Here is a 17,342-nt window from a genome sequence, read left to right as displayed (position 1 = left end):
GGCTTCGTAACGCTGGACATGCCACCTACCTTGAGCAAGGCCGAGAATGACATCCGTGGCTGTGGGCCGGGCACATCGGCATCACTGCGTACGAAAGGCACCAGTGCCTTGGGATCCATAGAGCAGTTGGGGGGCGTCGTCAGGTAGGCCAGCAGACCATCGACAAAGCAGCTACTGTTAGTGTGGTGGCAGCAGCTGCTATGTCAAGTGGGTCTGCGGCGGGGCAACAAGTTCATGAGCTTATGTACCGTATGATGTGTGAAACAGGGGGGTGTATCTTCGCCCGTGGCAGCTACCCTGCGAAACCCTGCCTTCCCCGGTATTTCGGGGCACCCTCATCCAGTCACCCTAGTCAACTTCTCAGTGGATCGCTCAGGTTCCGCGCCCACGACCAGCATCCAACGGAATCTGCCGGGTCGACAGCGGCCCAACGCCGTTCCTGGTCGGCTCGCAGGTTAACTTTATCCCAGGTCACCACCGTCCATCAACCAGGGGCGCAATGGCTTCCGCCATCGGAAGGACTTTTGACTCTGACGGGTACCGATCCCGGGATCTCCCGGGGGCAATGGTCGCGCCTTATCAGTGGTGCCAAACCCTTGTACCGTATGCATGCCGCTTTGTGTGCATTGCCAAGGAAAGTAAACTATGTCGTCAGCCATCGACTCAACCAAGAAAGGATTGAACGTGGTCGGGCCATTAGCCTCCCCTTTGTGTGACAGTGAGGCTGGTGGATGTTGCCCTGCGTTTGCCTCCACGGTTGTTCGGCCCTGCTATGCTGGGACCCGGCCTAAGGCTCGGATAACCTGGTGGCACATTACGCTACCCTCAAGCTGTCTGTGAGGCAATCCGCGAAGGGGCTTGACGCACGTTGGACGTGCGAGAACACCTTAGGTGAACCCCGGGTTCACCGGGGTCAAGGCGTGTCGCTACCATTATTACATGCGGGCGTCGTCCTGTGAGGGGGCACACCCTGGGTGGCGCACAGGGAGACCGCCCTCCCCTGTGATAGCACCAGGTCCTTATGCGCTTTAGGCTGGGATGTTGGGAACTAGATGTTAATAGGCCCAACGACCATGAGCGTGCCACACGTACCTGCAGGCTTTGTGGCTGCGGAGCGGTGGAAAATGAATTGCACGTGTTTGAATGACCTGCTTTTGATGGCTTGAGGGCTAAGTACAGGAGTGAACTCAGGTTTCAAGGGCGCAGCATGCGCACCATCATGACCGAGGCTTCCTTGCTGGCATTAGCTAGCGTTCTATCTGATATCTGGGAGACTAGGCACGCAGCGCTCCGGCGCTTCATGCGCAAACGGGGGCGGGAGGATGACGACGGTCGTAGCATTACGGTCCATGGGGCCCCCGGCTTCGACAGACCCCTCCGTGCGCACAAGTGCGCACAAGTCCGCACTTGTGCGCACACTGTAACTGTATCTGTTGCCGTATAGTCCCAACGGCACTGGCATCCAGGAACCTGCTTCAGGCTTTGGTTATACGCAAATGCCCGGCTGCACCATTGTTCCACGCATTGCTCGATAGGAACCCAACCAGGGAACACTGCCCCGGCCCTGGATTGCCGGCCCTTCCGCCCTGTGCTAGCTCACTGCTGCTTCAGAACATCCCAATCTGGAGCATGACCAGCAGCCCGGCGGTCGGTGCCGCAGCCCCGGAAGCCTAACTTCCAACCAAAGTAAGCCGTTTTTGAGCAGTTTACACAAGGCGATGTGCTTTTCGATTAGCTGCTCAAGGACATAAGCTTACTGCATGGAGAAAGCCTGCTAGGTTAAACAAGGTTGCGTTTTCGCACGCATGCCACGACGACGCAAGTTCCTAGGATGGGAGACTCGCCTAAAGCTCTTATATTTCTGAAGGTCCCACCGAGCAGTAAGCGTATGTCTGTGCGGGTTGCATCGCGAGATGAGATGAGCGGCGGATGTGCCTGGATGTACGGCGCGTTACGGTAATGTACATTACAGCTCATCTGCGCATTAAGTCCATAGTGTCTTTGTAAAGTTTATGGATTAGAACACTCAATCATGGTACTACGATGACGACACGCGGCGTTGCATTTGAAGTCACAGGGACAAATATATTGCTTCGCAAGCGTCGCTGCTGTACTGACACCCCAGTCAATCTAGTAGCTTTAGTCGTCCAACCTGAGGACCAACTAGCCTTAGGTGTAAGTAATCCGCAGCAGGAAGACCCCCAAGGGCCTCTTCACGCAAGTAGGCCTCCGGCTCAGCAGTGTCTACCGAAACCTGTTACTGGTTGTTTTTGTAAAACGGAAACACTTCACGACGACTAGAGGGAGGAACCAAGCTCAATCCTTGGTGTGATTCCAGCTAATGGAGCACCCGCAAGGCGGCCAGCATGGTGGTCCTCCAGCAGTGGGGGTTCAAAAGAAACGTCAGAGAGTGTACCAACACTGGCAGGGCAACGAGGTAAGCTTTGCTGCTAGCGTCTTTTGACTTGTATCCTGCAGCTGTTTGGCCGCTGAGCCCGAGGGCATGCAGCGTTACGCATTCATACGGAACTAAGGATACGAGTTTTGAACGGAGAAGATGCTTGAGGGTTGTTGGCCCGGCGTAAAGTTGCCGGCTTGTCCTTTGCAGAGGTTCTTCTGTTGGGGTTACCTGGTCGCCGGTCCGAATTGGAAAGCAGGTATTGGAACAGCGCTTGTAATTGCAGTTCCAGCTGGCGTATTCTTGGCCTTCGTGGCGCCCTATATGGGCGTGCATGTACACGCTATTATCCTTGTGATCAGGTGAACTTGTTTTCTCATCGGCCGAGACGGGAGTTCTCCGTCCTTACTTTTCATACGCTCTTTGCAGCTGCATTCTCCCCGTGCTGGCCGTCTGGTTTCTTATGTTGACGGCCTGCCGCGACCCTGGTATTATCCCCCGGCAAGAGCCAGACCAGGAGTATCTGAGCGGAACGAAGCCAAGGTGCGTCCATACTTGCCTCGTGTGCATCCTTTCCTGCAAGAGGAAAGCCGGGGTTGAGGCGGTTGCGCTTGCGCGACGTCAATCTCAAATCCTGGAATCCCCGTTGATGAACCTGATGCCCCATGGAACTGCATTTGAGGACAACCACTCCCTCTGGCGCTTGTTTGTTGCGATATACTTTATACCCCTCTCCAGTCCCGCTACCCGCCGTGCACATGTAAATGCAGGACTAAGGAGGTTTTTGTAAACAACCAGCGCGTCGTCATTCGTTACAACGACACGTGTCATTTTTACCAACCGCCCCGCGCTCACCATTGCTCAGTGAACGACAACTGCATTGAGCGGTTCGATCACCACTGTCCCTGGGTGGGCACCACTATCGGGCTGGTAAGCAGCACACGGGACGGTACATCGCCTCTTTTCTCCAAGCCTACTATCAGGGCTTCGTGTGTAAGGGCCAGGTTTCGTGTATTGGCTTTTGCACAAAGCACCGCATTAAAATGGCAGCTCCATGTGCAATACGCCAGAGCTAGAGCTAAGCCCCAATTTTTCCCTCGCAGCGCAACTACCGGTCGTTCTTGCTGTTTGTCTACACGACAACCGTCCTGTGCTTGTACGTATTTGGTGTGTGCATCGCGATGCTGTTTGTTAAGCATAATGAGCTTGTTCAAGACGCGCGGGATGCGGGCAGGGCCACGAGCAGCCTTTGGGGCAAGGCCCTGGGAAAGGTAAGGCGGGTCTGGGTGGTGCGCTGGGTTATATCGCCCCAGTACGGAATTGAGGGGCAATAAGGAATATGGTTGGAGGGACAGGAGGGTTTGAACTGTATGTCGGCTACTCGGAAGCTTATGCGGGTGATGAAGGATGCCAAGGATCAAATTTGCACGTCGGCCAGCTTAGGTTGGCTTGGCACGATCTCACGTGTGACACGGGCCTGCGCCTGGAATAAATGCAGTGGCTTAGGATGGAGCATTGCGCTTGTCAACCGCTAACGGCTTACCACACCCTGCGTAATTATAACCTACTCTTCCGGCAATGCCACGACGTCATTATTATTGTGGTCCGTGCCCGGTTGCCACTTTCCTCCAGTGCATCCCTGCGCTGGTGCTCATGGGCTACACTTTTCTGTTCTTTTGGTTTGTGGGCGGCTTGTCGGTATTCCATGCTTATCTGGTGGCTACAAATCAGACAACATATGAGAATTTCAGGTGCGGTTTTTATGTTTGCCACTTTGACGAACACAACGTCGACTAACGTTATCAGTAGAAATTGCATAGTACATGCATTGAGCACATGTCTCTCCTGATAACAGAGCTGCCTTTGTATGGCAATGGCACTTATGCCGCCGTAATCACCGGTGCTACCGGTTCCAGGCAAATAGCATTCAGCCTGCCGGTTTCCATCCTGAACAGGTATAACCATGACAACAGACCCAACCCGTATTCACGAGGTTGCCTGGGCAACTGCGCGGAGGTGTGGTGTACACCCATTCCGCCGTCCAAAGTGCAGTTCCGGGCATATGTAGACGAAGCCAAACCACCTACGGGCCAGCCATATTCGCCCTACCTAAATGGACCCGGCTCACAAATGCAGCAAGAAGGAGCCGGGCAGGAGCAGGGTGGTGGCAACGGTGGCGGTGGCGTGTTTGCCCTTGAGCCAGCCAGCCAGCCTCAAGCGCCTATTGTGGTTCCACCGTCACACCAACAGGCCGGTGTAAGCTTAGGTTCAATTGGGGGTGGTTATGCGTACAACCAGGTTGCTAGCGCAAATGGGGCATCGTACGACCCTGCTGGACTTGGTCAGTCGTACGGGATTCCGTACGGAGGACATAGTCAGCGGTATGATATCGGAGCCGGACAATCAAATCGTCATGGTGATATGCACAGTGTCACCTACAGCGACGCAGGCGCTGGCTGGGCATCTGGCAACGAGCAGCAGGTTAAGTCCGCTGGCACCTTTACCAGTCAGACTGTGCCGTCGACGAGCGGGCCTGGCCTGAGCGGGTCTCCGCGGGGATATGCTGGTGGCGGGTACACACATATGGCAATGGGCGGGCAGGGCATAGCCGGGCGTAGTGGCTACGCTGCGGTTAACAGTTACCAATCTGGGCATGGAATTTCGTCGTACTATGCCGATCAGTACGACATAGAGGATGACGAATATGCTGAATACGCTGAAGGGGATGAGGAGGAGGAGGCGCACGTTCATAGCCAGTCTCCGGCACAGGTGCGGCCAGATCAGGTACGACCAGTCCTATAATCGTTGGTTTTAACTTGAAAATTGCCCCGCGCGGCAGGGTTGTAGCGGCAGGACATCTTGTTAACATTGACTTTTGGCGCGTGTGAGCCATAGAAGCGTCCACCGGAATGTTTGCGTGCCTTAAGCTGCCTGCATGACAGACCTTACCAGGTATATGCTGGAAGGTGGACGGTGTTGTGTTTAACTCAACGGTTCGGGCGATGCAACCTTAGGATTCTGCGCATCAGCAGCAGGGCCCGTATGCGACGGGCTTCGACGAGCGGTGTGAGCAGTGCGGAATAGTCAGTACATAGACTGCAGCTACAGAGGTTAGGGGGCACTTACATTTCACGGATACGTTGTAGGTCTGCACGACTCGGATTACAGGCCGTAAGGACGAAAGCATATAAAATTCGCATGACTGCAGTTTTTCATAGGTTGAGCATGTGTACGCGGCTGGAGGTCTCGCGGTTTCGTTGGTTTACCATGCGATAAAATCCTGCATCTGGGCCGGGCCCCAAGGTTTAAGGGTTGGTATTCCTAAAGGTGTAAGTTGGCATAAGCGTTGCAAGTTCCGCTCTGACAAACTAATGCCTCTTGTGACAATCAGCCCTTACGTCCAATATCAATCGTGCGGTATTGATTTGATCCGCTCAGCGCAGCGCAGCGCAGCGCAACTTGACCATACCATACGAGCAGTTTGACACCCATTGATAGAAAGTTTACGCTCAATATCTCCCAGGAGCTAATGGAAACGCGACCATGCACTGCGGCGAACACGCACCATGCTACCTAACTGGCGACGGCCTACCCGAATGCATCCCCCCAAACTCCTGGGGAACCAAAGGAAGCCCAAACAGCGCAGACAAGGGAACGGAGCCAACCAAGGAAGAGCAGGGACGGGGGGAAACCAACTAACAACAACCAATCCGCTACCACGCTGCTTGCTAAAGGAGTTCCCGCTGAGAGAGCCGCTGACAATGGAGCCACACCCGCGACCAAGGCGCAGAGCTAATCAGCTGGGTGTCCGCAACTAAGTTCAAGTACCACACAGCAAACCACGTGCGCAGCATACAAGGCGTGTGCAAACCCATGATGTTTGTAAACCCGCGGAAACCCGTGACCAGCATACACAGCGTGCCATATCGCAAAGTCCGTGGGTTTAGTTTCCCCGTACTGCCGCTGCGTTTTCCACCCATTCGACCTTATAGACCGTAGAATATACTTGGGTGGCAAACGAGTCCTTAGCAGCGCCACTGGTGCGGCAGCGGTCCAGAGCAGGCTGTGCGCATGCGGGATGCCATTACGGGCCAAACCTTACCTTGCCACAAACCTTCAACTGTCGAGCTGCAATACGAGCATGGACGTATATCTGGTTGTATAAGTGTTTTACCCGTCGCTTAGCCGTACTCTTGTACCCGTTGCTTGGCCGTGAAAGGGACAAAATGGCACGTGCAATAAGATTTCAGGGCTTTGCTCTTGTCACAAGTCCAGCCAAGTTGATACAAGTACCTGTATTTTCCGACAGCACTATCAGTACCGACTGAACATGTGTGGCATATGTCTGTGTTCTAACCTGAGGAGGCTGTTGACATGCTGTCGCATAGTTCGCATCAACAACAATGTACGGCAGTTAGGGTGCGACAGTCGTACGCCTCCTGGCATTGATAGAAGTATTGTCGGCAAGGGAAAAACAGACGAGAGCTAAGCAACTGGGAAGGTGCTCATAAAGTAGGCGCGGCTGAGCCCCCCCGAGCTCATGATGTCCAGTACGCAGGACATGCGTCGCTAATGATCGTGAAAATGATGCAATTAGTGCAATTCAGCTGCGTTCAGTGAATGCAAGCTGTGAGAAACGAGAGTTTTGCCACCAATCCTTTCGCTGAACCCAAAAAATCGGGAGGTCCATATCACATAACTCCATCTGTACCTCGACGCCCACAACATAGTTTCGGATTAGTTTCAAGCCCTGCGCTTAGACGCTAAAATAACGCAGACACCTACGGAACAAGCTCGCGAACCAACCAAAGCGCATTCCCAACCCAGAAAAGCACGGATGGAAGAATCAAACGAAGCCCCAGGAACGGAAGAGCTTTAGTTCCCCGACAGCGCACAAAACCCGATGTAGGTTCTCCCTACATTTCAAGTGTCACAACTGCTTTATTGGCACTGCACTTTCAATGCCTCCTACCGGTCATAAAGAGATGAATTCAACACGGCACTTGTGAGAATGCAGTAGTAACGGTGTGTCATGGTCATATGCATCCGCACATTCTCACAACTGTAAGCACGATGTACTCCTATCAGTAATTAGAGGAGCCGACCAGGAACCACACCAACATGCATTAATACATAGTCATGCAGCAACACCATCCCCGCCTAGACGCGACCTGTGCGGCCCCTCCTCCGACTGGAGAGTCCGAAGGCGAACGGCAGCGTCGAGCGCATGTGCCCCATTTGCTGACTATACCCTCGGTCTGCCTCACAGCTTGAAGTCTCAAATGAGCGAGTCCGTCGTGAACATAGACGCGAGGGGTTCAATGACCACACGCTGGGAGTTTGGCTGTTGAGAACCGGACGGCTTTTTCAGTGCTGGTTTCAGACCTGCTGACTGACCGCCCGACTGTGGCGCTGCCACAGTGAGCAGGCTGTCGTCAAAGTGTGCCCAATCACCGAAGCCCTCGCCTGGAGAGCTAGGTTGCACAGGCGAGAGCCCCAAGGCGCCTCCCTTAAAGACCAAACCATCGACGACGCCGGGTGCGCCACCAGGCCCAGAGCAATTAGGCGGCATGCCGACATCGCTAGCACTGCGGTGCATGACGATCTACATGGCGTGAAGCGGCGAACATTCCCCGTCAGGAAGGAGATACAGGCGTCCCAATGGTGAAGCCCTAGATGGACCAATCCCTTGAGATCTAAGATTCATGCACTCACCGCAGCATCGCCTGTGGATGTATTTGCAGGACCGTTTCTAGTGGCCGGTCGGCACACTATTGATCCGGATGCCACAGACGAGGTCTCGCTGTCCACACCACCCAAGTTGATGAGGTCGACTGAGTTCGCTGAGTCCATGCTTGTCAAAGCGGCCTCGCTACCAGCCTGTGTTACATGGCGGGCGTCACAACGTAGTAACTTCAAAAACCATTCACCGACAAGCTCATTTACAGCAAGAAGGGAAACCAAAACACAAACAATTAAACCCCTCACCTTACGTAATGCACGGCTATGCTCGTCAGCTTGTTGGCTGTGGATATGGATTTGTTTCATCTGCTCAGCCAACTCCTCAGTGCTCATGGACTTGCCACGCCGCATGAGCCGACTGCACGAAAAGGTTAGAAGAAGGTATCTTAACTGGGCAATTACGTTACATCCCCCCATTCACCGGCAGACGCATCACTTGCCTCCCGGCGCCTCCGTCACCCCCACTGCTGGCAACCAGGTCCCCTGCGCTGTACGCATGGCCAATTGTGGCCGGTCCTGCCGAGGACAGCTCCCCAGTCACGCCACCGAATCCTGATGAGCTGCCTGTTGCCGACATGCTCTGCGAGCTGCCTGGCATCGGCAAATGCCCTTGGCCCACGCCATACAGTACGTGCAGGTGATGCGCAGCGTTGCGCTCAGGCAGCGGCCAGTCGATCTGTCCAACGGGTTCCGTATCCAAGTCAGAGACGTCATCGCCTTCCAGCGGGACTTCCTCTCTTTCCATTACACGGTAGGCGAGCCAAGACGACGGAAAGTACTCGTGCTGTTTATAGCCCAGGAACACCTGCACCGCCAAGGACAGCAAGGTTGAATGCGGATGCTAACCAGCATATTGGTATGCTCCCCCATTCCAATGACAATTTGAAGCTGCTTGCCAAGCACTGCTGCGTCAGAACCTGGCGGATGAGAAAGCGCGATACAAACGAGGTGCAATGCACTACGGCCGAAAAGGCGGAGACCTGCTTACAGCAGCCTTACCGAGGCAATTAAACACCTGAGCATTTACGCCCCCGCTAGACTGTATGTGAAATCCACTCGACCCCAAGCATCTTCCACCTCCCAGAAGCCCTGCACTTACGTCAATCATCTGCTGCTTTTCCTTGTCGACGAGCACGTTATTGTACCGCCGCTTCATCGCGACCAGCGCGTTTCCGTACGCCCCTACCCCGACCTTCCGCAGCTTGGAATTTTCCGGCTCAAAGATGAGAATGCGCTCGCTGTGCATCGCCTGCCGCAGAGCAGATGCCACAAACGTCCATGCTAAGAATAACGTTATGAGACAATACCACCACAAACGTTACAAGGGATAGAAAGCAGCCGTCAATGCAGCCGCCGGCTCCACAAGCGACAAGCAAATTTAACCGCTGCTGGCATACCAACCACACCTGGGATCCAGTATACAGCCATGCGCACATGTCGCCATTAACCAGAAACAGCTCAGCCAGCACAGACATTGCCTCCGGATGTATCCGTCGGCTGATAGTGTGGACCTTTCCTTTTCGCAGCATGCACCACGGAGTCAGGGGCTCGTACCGGTCGTCTGGGCTCGAACCTGCATTGATGGGATCGCGCAGGTTATGCTTATCAACAGGTACTTCTACAGGACCTTAGGACAGAAACGTAGGCTTCACAGTGGCAGTGGCACCAGCTCTGCTACTAGAACTGAATACAACAGAATACAGATCTTGACGAGGGCAGCATCCATCATATGCATGGCTCTCACCTGCGTCACCCGAGTCCGTCCGGCTGTGGGTTCCGCCGCCACTAGGTCCGGTGCGAACCTGTTGGAGTGCCGGGTCGCCTGGGGATTCTGTGGGTATATTGATCGCAAAATGCATCCCGCGTGTTACCCTAGAAATCACGGACTTAAGATGCATGTCTGTTTTCAGGCTATACACTATATGGCACTCGAGACGCAAACCTAGAATCGAGCACAAACACAATGTAAGATAACCGGCGACATGTAAACTGCAACATTGCAATTGTCACATCGATGTGAACACCTTCGCCAGCTCCACTTTACCTTGGCCCTGCACTGGTAACATGCCCCGTGGCGTCAGGGCCGCCGCTCCACCGGCCGTGTTGCTGTTGCCAGCCGCGGCCATCCGGAGCTCCGGGCCGCCGGATGCGCGGTTTGGTCCTGAGCTAGCTCCTTGCGGTGTCGCACCACCACCCAGCACGCCGTGCGAGCTAGGTCCGCTGCCGGGCTGGAAAATGGTGCTGAGGGAATCAGATGACAACCGGCCGTTGGACGGCACCGGTGGACGGTCCCATGTAGTCGACCGCGTGTTATGATCAACGTAAAATATGCGATTCGTAGTTTTGTCGATCTTGGCCTCCCAGCCCTACCAGGGGCAAGGAACGAGCAATCATGCTTAAGGTCATAAAGGCAGGAGCCCCATAAGATTGCTGTGGCGCTGCACGCAAATAGGCAAAAATGGTATAAAATGTTCCGAAGATACATTAAACCATCCAGCAGACTGGATACCCTTCGGGATCACCAAGGCCATACCAAACCAACAAAAAGTTTGTGCCATGTCCAAATGTAATTTAATGTGCGTAGTGGAAAAAGGGGGAACATTGTGCTCTGTTTCAAAAGACGCATACGCTGATTATAGGTTATTGGTGAGCCTGGAAAAAAGTAATGCCCGCGAAACGTTGTCTTCGAAGACCAACTGCTTCCTGCGGTGTCGCCTTACCGGCGGTAGCGGCAGCCCATCGGGCGCGATGGCGAACTTCCGTTGCAGCGCGTCGGCTGGCACAGCAGCTGATGTGCTCGCTTGAGCGGGGGGTTGTCCCGGGCCCCCGATTGACCGCTGCAACGGTGAAGCAGTGCCGGAGCCGCTGGCCATCGACGCAGCGGCTCCATACGGGCTCGCACCAGATGTAGTGAGACTCCCACGCAGTGGGCTCCGACCATCCCCAGCAGCCAGTGGTTGGATCATGGTCGTCAAGCCAGTTGCCACCTGCGGGGAAGGGAAGTTTTACGCTCAGCTTCCGGATGAGCACACAGTGGTACTTTCGGATTTTATGCGCGACATGATGGCGCGTGCATCACTCCAGGAAGGTGGCAAAAATATGTCGCACCTGTTTGCCAAACTTTTCAAACATCGCGCCGGCAGTATTGTTCCGCGTGCCCAAGCCGGCAGTGAAGAAGCTGCTGCTGTTCCCGGTCGCGCTAGTACCACACGTAGACGAGGTGCTCCCCCCCGTATTGCCAGCATATGGGGTGCCAGTACCAGGCGCCGGCGCCTGCAGCTGCAATGCACTTCCCCCCGGGCCATTTACGCTTGCCAAGGCCGCGTTAGATGCCCCAGCGCCAGGCCGAACCATAGTCCGCGGATCGCGGCTGCCACGGGCAAGTTGGAGCGCTGCCTGGTCACTGGTTGGCCGCGTGCGTGCTATGGCAATGTCCAGCTCGCGGCACTGTTCAATTAGCACCTGTAAGCATAAGATACCCGAGAGCCATAGCGATATGTCGACGATAGCCAACATTTACTGTGGAGTAAGTAAAAACAAGCCATGCGCACTGGTGCACTGCGGGATCTCTTGAATTGAAAGTTAGCGCAGGCTATGCAAGTTAAGCCGGTTGGTTTCGGAGCACGCACCTGCACCGCGCCGAAGAAGGACCCGACGTTTGTCCGATCCAATGAATCTGCACAGTTGTATCGCGTCACCCCGCGCTGCTGCCGTATCCAGTGTGCTCGCCAGCCAACGCCCGCTGCCGAGACCCGCGGGCCGACGATGCCCGTGCCGTTGTTCCCCCTCACCGGCATGTCCGTGGTCCCTGCCAAAACATAAGCCGACAAGTCACCTGACAGTCACTCCGTACTCTAGTTCCTCCGATATGCAAACATGCCCACCGGCTGTAGTGCATTGCTTGATTTGACGTGCAGCCACATCACATCAGCCTCAGACAGCCCCAAAGCATGTCAGAAACTTTGAAGCTGGTAAAACTACCATGGGGGACTATGCCGACGTTGTAAATCGCAGCGCACCTTCGTCAGGGCATACTTCGGTATGGTCGGGGCCGACCTTTTCAAGGGTCCCAAGAGCAAAACCGTGCGCCGGCAGGATGTCTTTGACCTGCAGAGAAGCCAACGGATAAAAAGGTCGCGTTTGACCCTCTACGCATACCAGTATCCTATTGTGGTTTGTGATTACATCTTAGCAACTTGCCAGTGCCGATGCAGTCTATAAATGCATTCCCCCCAATAGGGCACTGTCAATCACCCGGCAGATAGCACTACTTGCGATGCAACCCGGCTAGCCTGCAATTCTGACCGTATTCCAGAAAGCCTCCACGATGCCCATGTGCCCAAGCTGTTTATCCATTTCATGCCAGTCCAGGGCGATGTAGGTAAGGTTCATGCCATGCTCCTTGCGGAGCTGGGCAACAACCTGCAGCAAAGGTGGGCGTTAAGTACACCAATGACTTGAAAGAGCTGAGACAAAGACAGGGCAGCGGCTGCGCATCTTGCGACGCCCACATCAGTTGCTCCTGAAACTGACCCTTCATTTAAAGAGCTAACAGACTGGACTGCACCCGAACGGCATTCGGATGCCTGCGAGGGGAAAATGCGCATACTTACAAAATCAAATGCAGACGCCAGTTTCGCCTCGGAACGGTCCCGGTCAGGAAGGCCCTTCCGGAGCAGGCTTACAAAAGTCACCGGTACATGCCGAGACGGCTCGCCATCGGCACCGGCGACCGGCGGGTCCGGATCCAGCTGAGGGTTTGGCGTGTACCGCTCCTGCAAGCGGCGGACGTACCTGCACAACGCAACTTTACCATTGAGCTGTGTCCAGTTGGACCATGTACAGCCAGAGCCAGAGCACAAGGCCCGACAACACCGGGCAAGGGGCAGCAAGCACCAGATATCAAGAGGACGTGGTTTCCAACAGACACCTCCACGCCAAAACATTAAGGACACGTGCGCAGTTCTCAACGCGCCGGGTGGCCTGCTTTAGACCGTCGGGCGCTCACCGCTTCGAACCCTTGAATGTGTTGTGCGGGCGTATCTTAATCTCCGCCTCCCCAATACCGTTGTTCTTTATGCTTACGCCCCACCACAACGGTGCGCTGCCCCGGCGCCACGTATATCGGCTCCACAGGAGGAGGCTACCATCGCGCTGCTGCTGCCGCCAGATAACCTGCCATGAAAGAAATGGTTTAAGGAGAGCCCCAAACGAAGCAAAACCTTAGCTACGATGCCATATATGTAATTGTCCGTCCAGGCTTATGTCCGAGGGCCGGATAGTGTATTGGCAGCTGCACGAATAAACTACTGAAAGGCCGCAATTAGCGGTTTTGCGGTCAATGTTGCGCTCACTTCTAGTGTGTCCGCACGCAATCGTCAGGGAGTTACTGCTGCGAGTGCTTCAGGCGCATACAATGGAAAAATTGCGAAGTCAACAGGACGGACAATCATCTGGATGGCCGCCTGTAAAGCGACTAGCACGGCGCCCTCGTTAGGTAGACCCGCACGAAACAGACGAGGTCACGGCGCGCGCTTACGGTGCAACTGTCATGGACCCTCGAGTAACCTCAAGACACGCAGCCGTCACATGTACCTGCTCAACTTCCAGCTCGTTGCCCGGCTCTGCATAGTCGTTAAGCCCGCGTGCCTTGTAGCGGGGTCCAGGGTGCAGACAACCGCGGCGGCTGATGCACGCTACCCAGTACTTGGCATTGTCAAAATCCTCCAATAGCCGCGACTCACAAAGTCCCTGCACGACATAAGTTTGTTTGTCGCATCGGCTTAACATGTTCAGGTGCGCCTATGTCACCTGTACGATGGCCACTATGCTGTGTGTGCCGAAATCCGCTAATCCATAAAAAAATGTCCAACCCGTGGGGGTGCACGGATATATTGGCCTACATCTATGTTGGGGTCAGATCTGCGGAACTATCTTGAATGGCAGTTGACATCTGCCACCGTACTCAATCAACAGAAAACGAACACCGCAATCGTCACGCAGGCTCCAAAGAATAAAACCCATGAAAATCTAGTCCAGGTGTTTAGTAATGCCATCAGGATCTCGTTTTTGTTCCAGCGGACCTTGCAGCATCTCGGTCAGCTCGCGCACTAGAAAAGACTGTGCAAGGTACTAACTTCCAAGGCCTTTAAGCGGAAGCCGTTGCACTGCCTCCTGCATTCGCTCGCTTAAGCTGTAATTGCCGCTCGCCCCTGCATCAAATCCGCGCAATCCAGCCTTGAAGACGGGGTATAAGGCACAACAACACACCTGGAGCAGCGGCGGGCATAAGTGATCGAGTCCGAGATTGCGAAACGGCGCTGACATCCACCGGTTCCACACAAAGTCCCAGCTTGGGTCCTTCACCGCACGGTACGACGGGAAGGGCCGCGTGATGTCCAGTGTGTCACACAAGAAGTGCGCCCCTGCAGAAAGCAAGGAAATCCAAAGTGTCGGTACAACAAACGCTAGACTAATGGATTAAACAATAAAAACATCAGGAAACGGAGCCCCGAACCAACAATCACACAAAACCCTACAGTGCACACAAAGATTATATGAGCGAACCTGGTTAGAACGAATCCCTGGGTGACTAAAGCATCTCCACCTTACCGTCTATTGGAAACGAGAGCAGCCTCTCAATCCCTTTCTCAATTTCATCCTTCATTGCCTTCTCATCCTTCGCTCCTGCTTCCGGTGCCTGCGGGGAAACATCACATAAGCATATTTGCTCACCGTCGAGCTTTGACCAGACCCAGGGCACCTAAAAGCTGTACCAATGCCGACGGTTAGCTTGTACTATATTTACGGCATAAGATAGCGGCGGCAAGGGCGCTTGCAGTAAGAGCCCTCCGCAACTTGATCGCGGGCCCCCACAGGGCCAGCATAAGCCCCTGCGCTAACCTTTCCCCACGCTCCCCATAGGCCCCCTCCCATGCCCTCCACCATGCCATGCCATGATCCCTCAACCGTAATACCTGCTTGGTAGCCCCTATTGTACAGTAGGTTGCATACCTGAACAGACTGCATCGACAGGTTAATCTGCAACGGAATCTTGAGCCAGTGAGACTTCGTGACCGTCTTGACTTCGTGAGTACCCGGAAGGATAGCTGAAACACGGAATTTCTCGGCGACCAGCAGGAGGCCCCACTGCCCAATGACAACATATCCCAGAATGTATGGGGCACTGACGAGAATCTGCGTACCGTGCAGGCTTTGCGTCACGGTGCGTCCCAATACACAGCACACACCCCAAGCCGTGCGGAACCCCTGATCCAGGCTGCACCTGTATTGGTCCATCGACAGCTCTTAGATGGTCGAGGGCAGCAATCTGCAGGCAATGTGAAACAAGAACGCTTGACGTCGTGTAGGTGCCAACTCAGTCGTTACGCTGTTGGTACCTCGGAGTCAAATATGTCCTGTCCCTTTGTCTTGGTGAACTGAAGCTTGCCAGAATGCTGCGCAATGCGCAGCACCTGAGTCAGGCACCTGCCGTCAAAGAGTTAAGAAGATGCTTGCCAACATTAAAGGATACGTTGAGAACTTTTGTATACAGGGGATTAACAGCACCTTCCAAAGCCCCTGGCAACTATGTAGTATCGCTGCTTGACCGTGCTGTGCACCAGGAGCACCCGACCGTTTTCAGGTGCGCTGGGCGCGGAGGCGCTCATGACCTGCCTTCCTGCAGGGCACTATGCCCCAAGCTCTAAGCTAACAAAATGTCACCAGTCTGCGTGGTGCCATGAGGATAGGATAGAAGGAATGGAAACAACTTTGAGCAAACCGTGTAAAGATAACTTGTAGGAAAACAATCTTGGAAAACTCAGAAGTTAATAACAAGTCAAAATGCAATTTTGAAGATTATGCGCATAGAGGAGACAACAAGCAACAAGGAGTGAGAACGGCAAGCGCAACCGTACTACACATCAAACGGCTCTGCCATGAACTTCTTAGGGACAGATTAAAAAAGCCAAGTGCTAATTGGCAGTTTCTAGCTACAATACTAAGACCTGGTCACATAGTCCACATGAGCTTTGGGTGACGCATTTTTTCACGGCTTCTCCTTGTTTCGAGCTGAAAGGCACGCCGATGAGCCATCTGACATGCTGAGGACTATTTTTCTTGTCCGGAACTAAAACGTGCGTCTGTGTGCCTTCAGCGTTTGTCGCCGTTCGGTTGAGACCGCAACGGAACGCCGGCCTGCCGTGAAATGACCAGTCGCAATGAAATCTTACGCTGGAAAACCCCTAGCGTCGGCACTGTCGACAACACTGTAGAATATCAGTTCGATAACCGAAGTGTGTAGTAATCTGTGTCAAAAGGTAAGCATGTCGTGCGTATTCCAACATGGTTTATGAGTGTACGGACGCTTGAACGCCATGCCGCAAACGGGCAGACAGAAGCATGTTGTACGTGTTGCAGAACAGTGAAGTGCAGGAATGAGGCATCCCTGAAATTGATGAAGCGAGCGACAGTTAACTCGTACTCGTCATCAACAGCACAACCAGAGCACACTACCGGTTGCTTACGTTATTCCAGGCCATCTTTCCGAAGTCACCTCGTGCCCACGTATACTGTTCGATTACCAGCCAAGCACCAGTTACACTCTTAGTTAAGCGTTCTTCTGTCATACATCATGATGCCTCCCTGCCTCTCCGTGTTACGGAGTGAGGAGCAGTGGCATAAATCCCTCCTGACACAGCTCTTAGGTAGGGACGAGCTTGTAGCGAGAGTCTTACAGGCCTGAGTTTGTGATCAAAATTCTTGGATAATGAGAGCCTGCATTCAGAGCGCCGCCCATTTCAGAGCGACCATACGCGAAACTGGACTTTTCGCTGCCAGCTCATGCCATCGACTCACTCGCGTTCGTCCTTACTAACCTGGCCAATACTGGTATACAGGGTGGGAGGTGACCGACAGCTCACATCTACACTGTATGTAAAGATTGGACCCTGGTTGGACCCATTAACCTCGTCGACGCATAATGACCAATATGTTCCTGTCCTTGCTCAACCTGAAAAAAAGTCTCTATGGACAACTACAACACTTCTATCGTATTCATACGTAAGAGGCACGTTTAAAGGCTCTCCTGCACATTCTCGTCGGTATGGAAACGGGCATTCTGGATTGTGGCATGCGCAACGACTTGCCTACCCGTATCCATGATGCGATCCTTCATTGTTATTTAAATCCCACGGCGTTG

General features: G+C 54.0%; 2 protein-coding genes across 2 annotated transcripts; one reads left to right on the top strand and one right to left on the bottom strand.

Moving 5' to 3' along the window:
- Nucleotides 1-2,341: 2,341 nt before the first annotated feature.
- On the top strand, nucleotides 2,342-5,742 carry VOLCADRAFT_106120 (uncharacterized protein; the record flags this gene model as incomplete). The annotated part of the gene is made up of 8 exons (XM_002953796.1): nucleotides 2,342-2,437; nucleotides 2,609-2,760; nucleotides 2,828-2,941; nucleotides 3,169-3,328; nucleotides 3,502-3,669; nucleotides 4,031-4,149; nucleotides 4,315-5,167; nucleotides 5,413-5,742. 8 exons carry the CDS (start codon nucleotides 2,342-2,344, stop codon nucleotides 5,491-5,493), a joined length of 1,743 nt encoding a protein of 580 aa, XP_002953842.1. The 3' UTR covers nucleotides 5,494-5,742.
- Nucleotides 5,743-7,676: 1,934 nt separating this feature from the next.
- VOLCADRAFT_94600 (uncharacterized protein) lies at nucleotides 7,677-15,810 on the bottom strand (the record flags this gene model as incomplete). The annotated part of the gene is made up of 19 exons (XM_002953735.1): nucleotides 7,677-8,003; nucleotides 8,114-8,278; nucleotides 8,562-8,945; nucleotides 9,240-9,389; nucleotides 9,547-9,713; nucleotides 9,885-9,971; nucleotides 10,185-10,506; nucleotides 10,861-11,127; nucleotides 11,249-11,602; nucleotides 11,770-11,948; nucleotides 12,160-12,247; nucleotides 12,446-12,562; nucleotides 12,754-12,934; nucleotides 13,149-13,315; nucleotides 13,736-13,891; nucleotides 14,411-14,565; nucleotides 14,753-14,840; nucleotides 15,044-15,425; nucleotides 15,710-15,810. 19 exons carry the CDS (start codon nucleotides 15,808-15,810, stop codon nucleotides 7,677-7,679), a joined length of 3,837 nt encoding a protein of 1,278 aa, XP_002953781.1.
- Nucleotides 15,811-17,342: the final 1,532 nt, after the last annotated feature.

The sequence above is a fragment of the Volvox carteri genome (assembly GCF_000143455.1).
Source record: "Volvox carteri f. nagariensis unplaced genomic scaffold VOLCAscaffold_38, whole genome shotgun sequence".
Taxonomy (NCBI): Eukaryota; Viridiplantae; Chlorophyta; class Chlorophyceae; order Chlamydomonadales; family Volvocaceae; genus Volvox; species Volvox carteri.
Note: the sequence above shows the minus strand (reverse complement) of the source record. Positions and strands in the feature narration are given on the sequence as shown.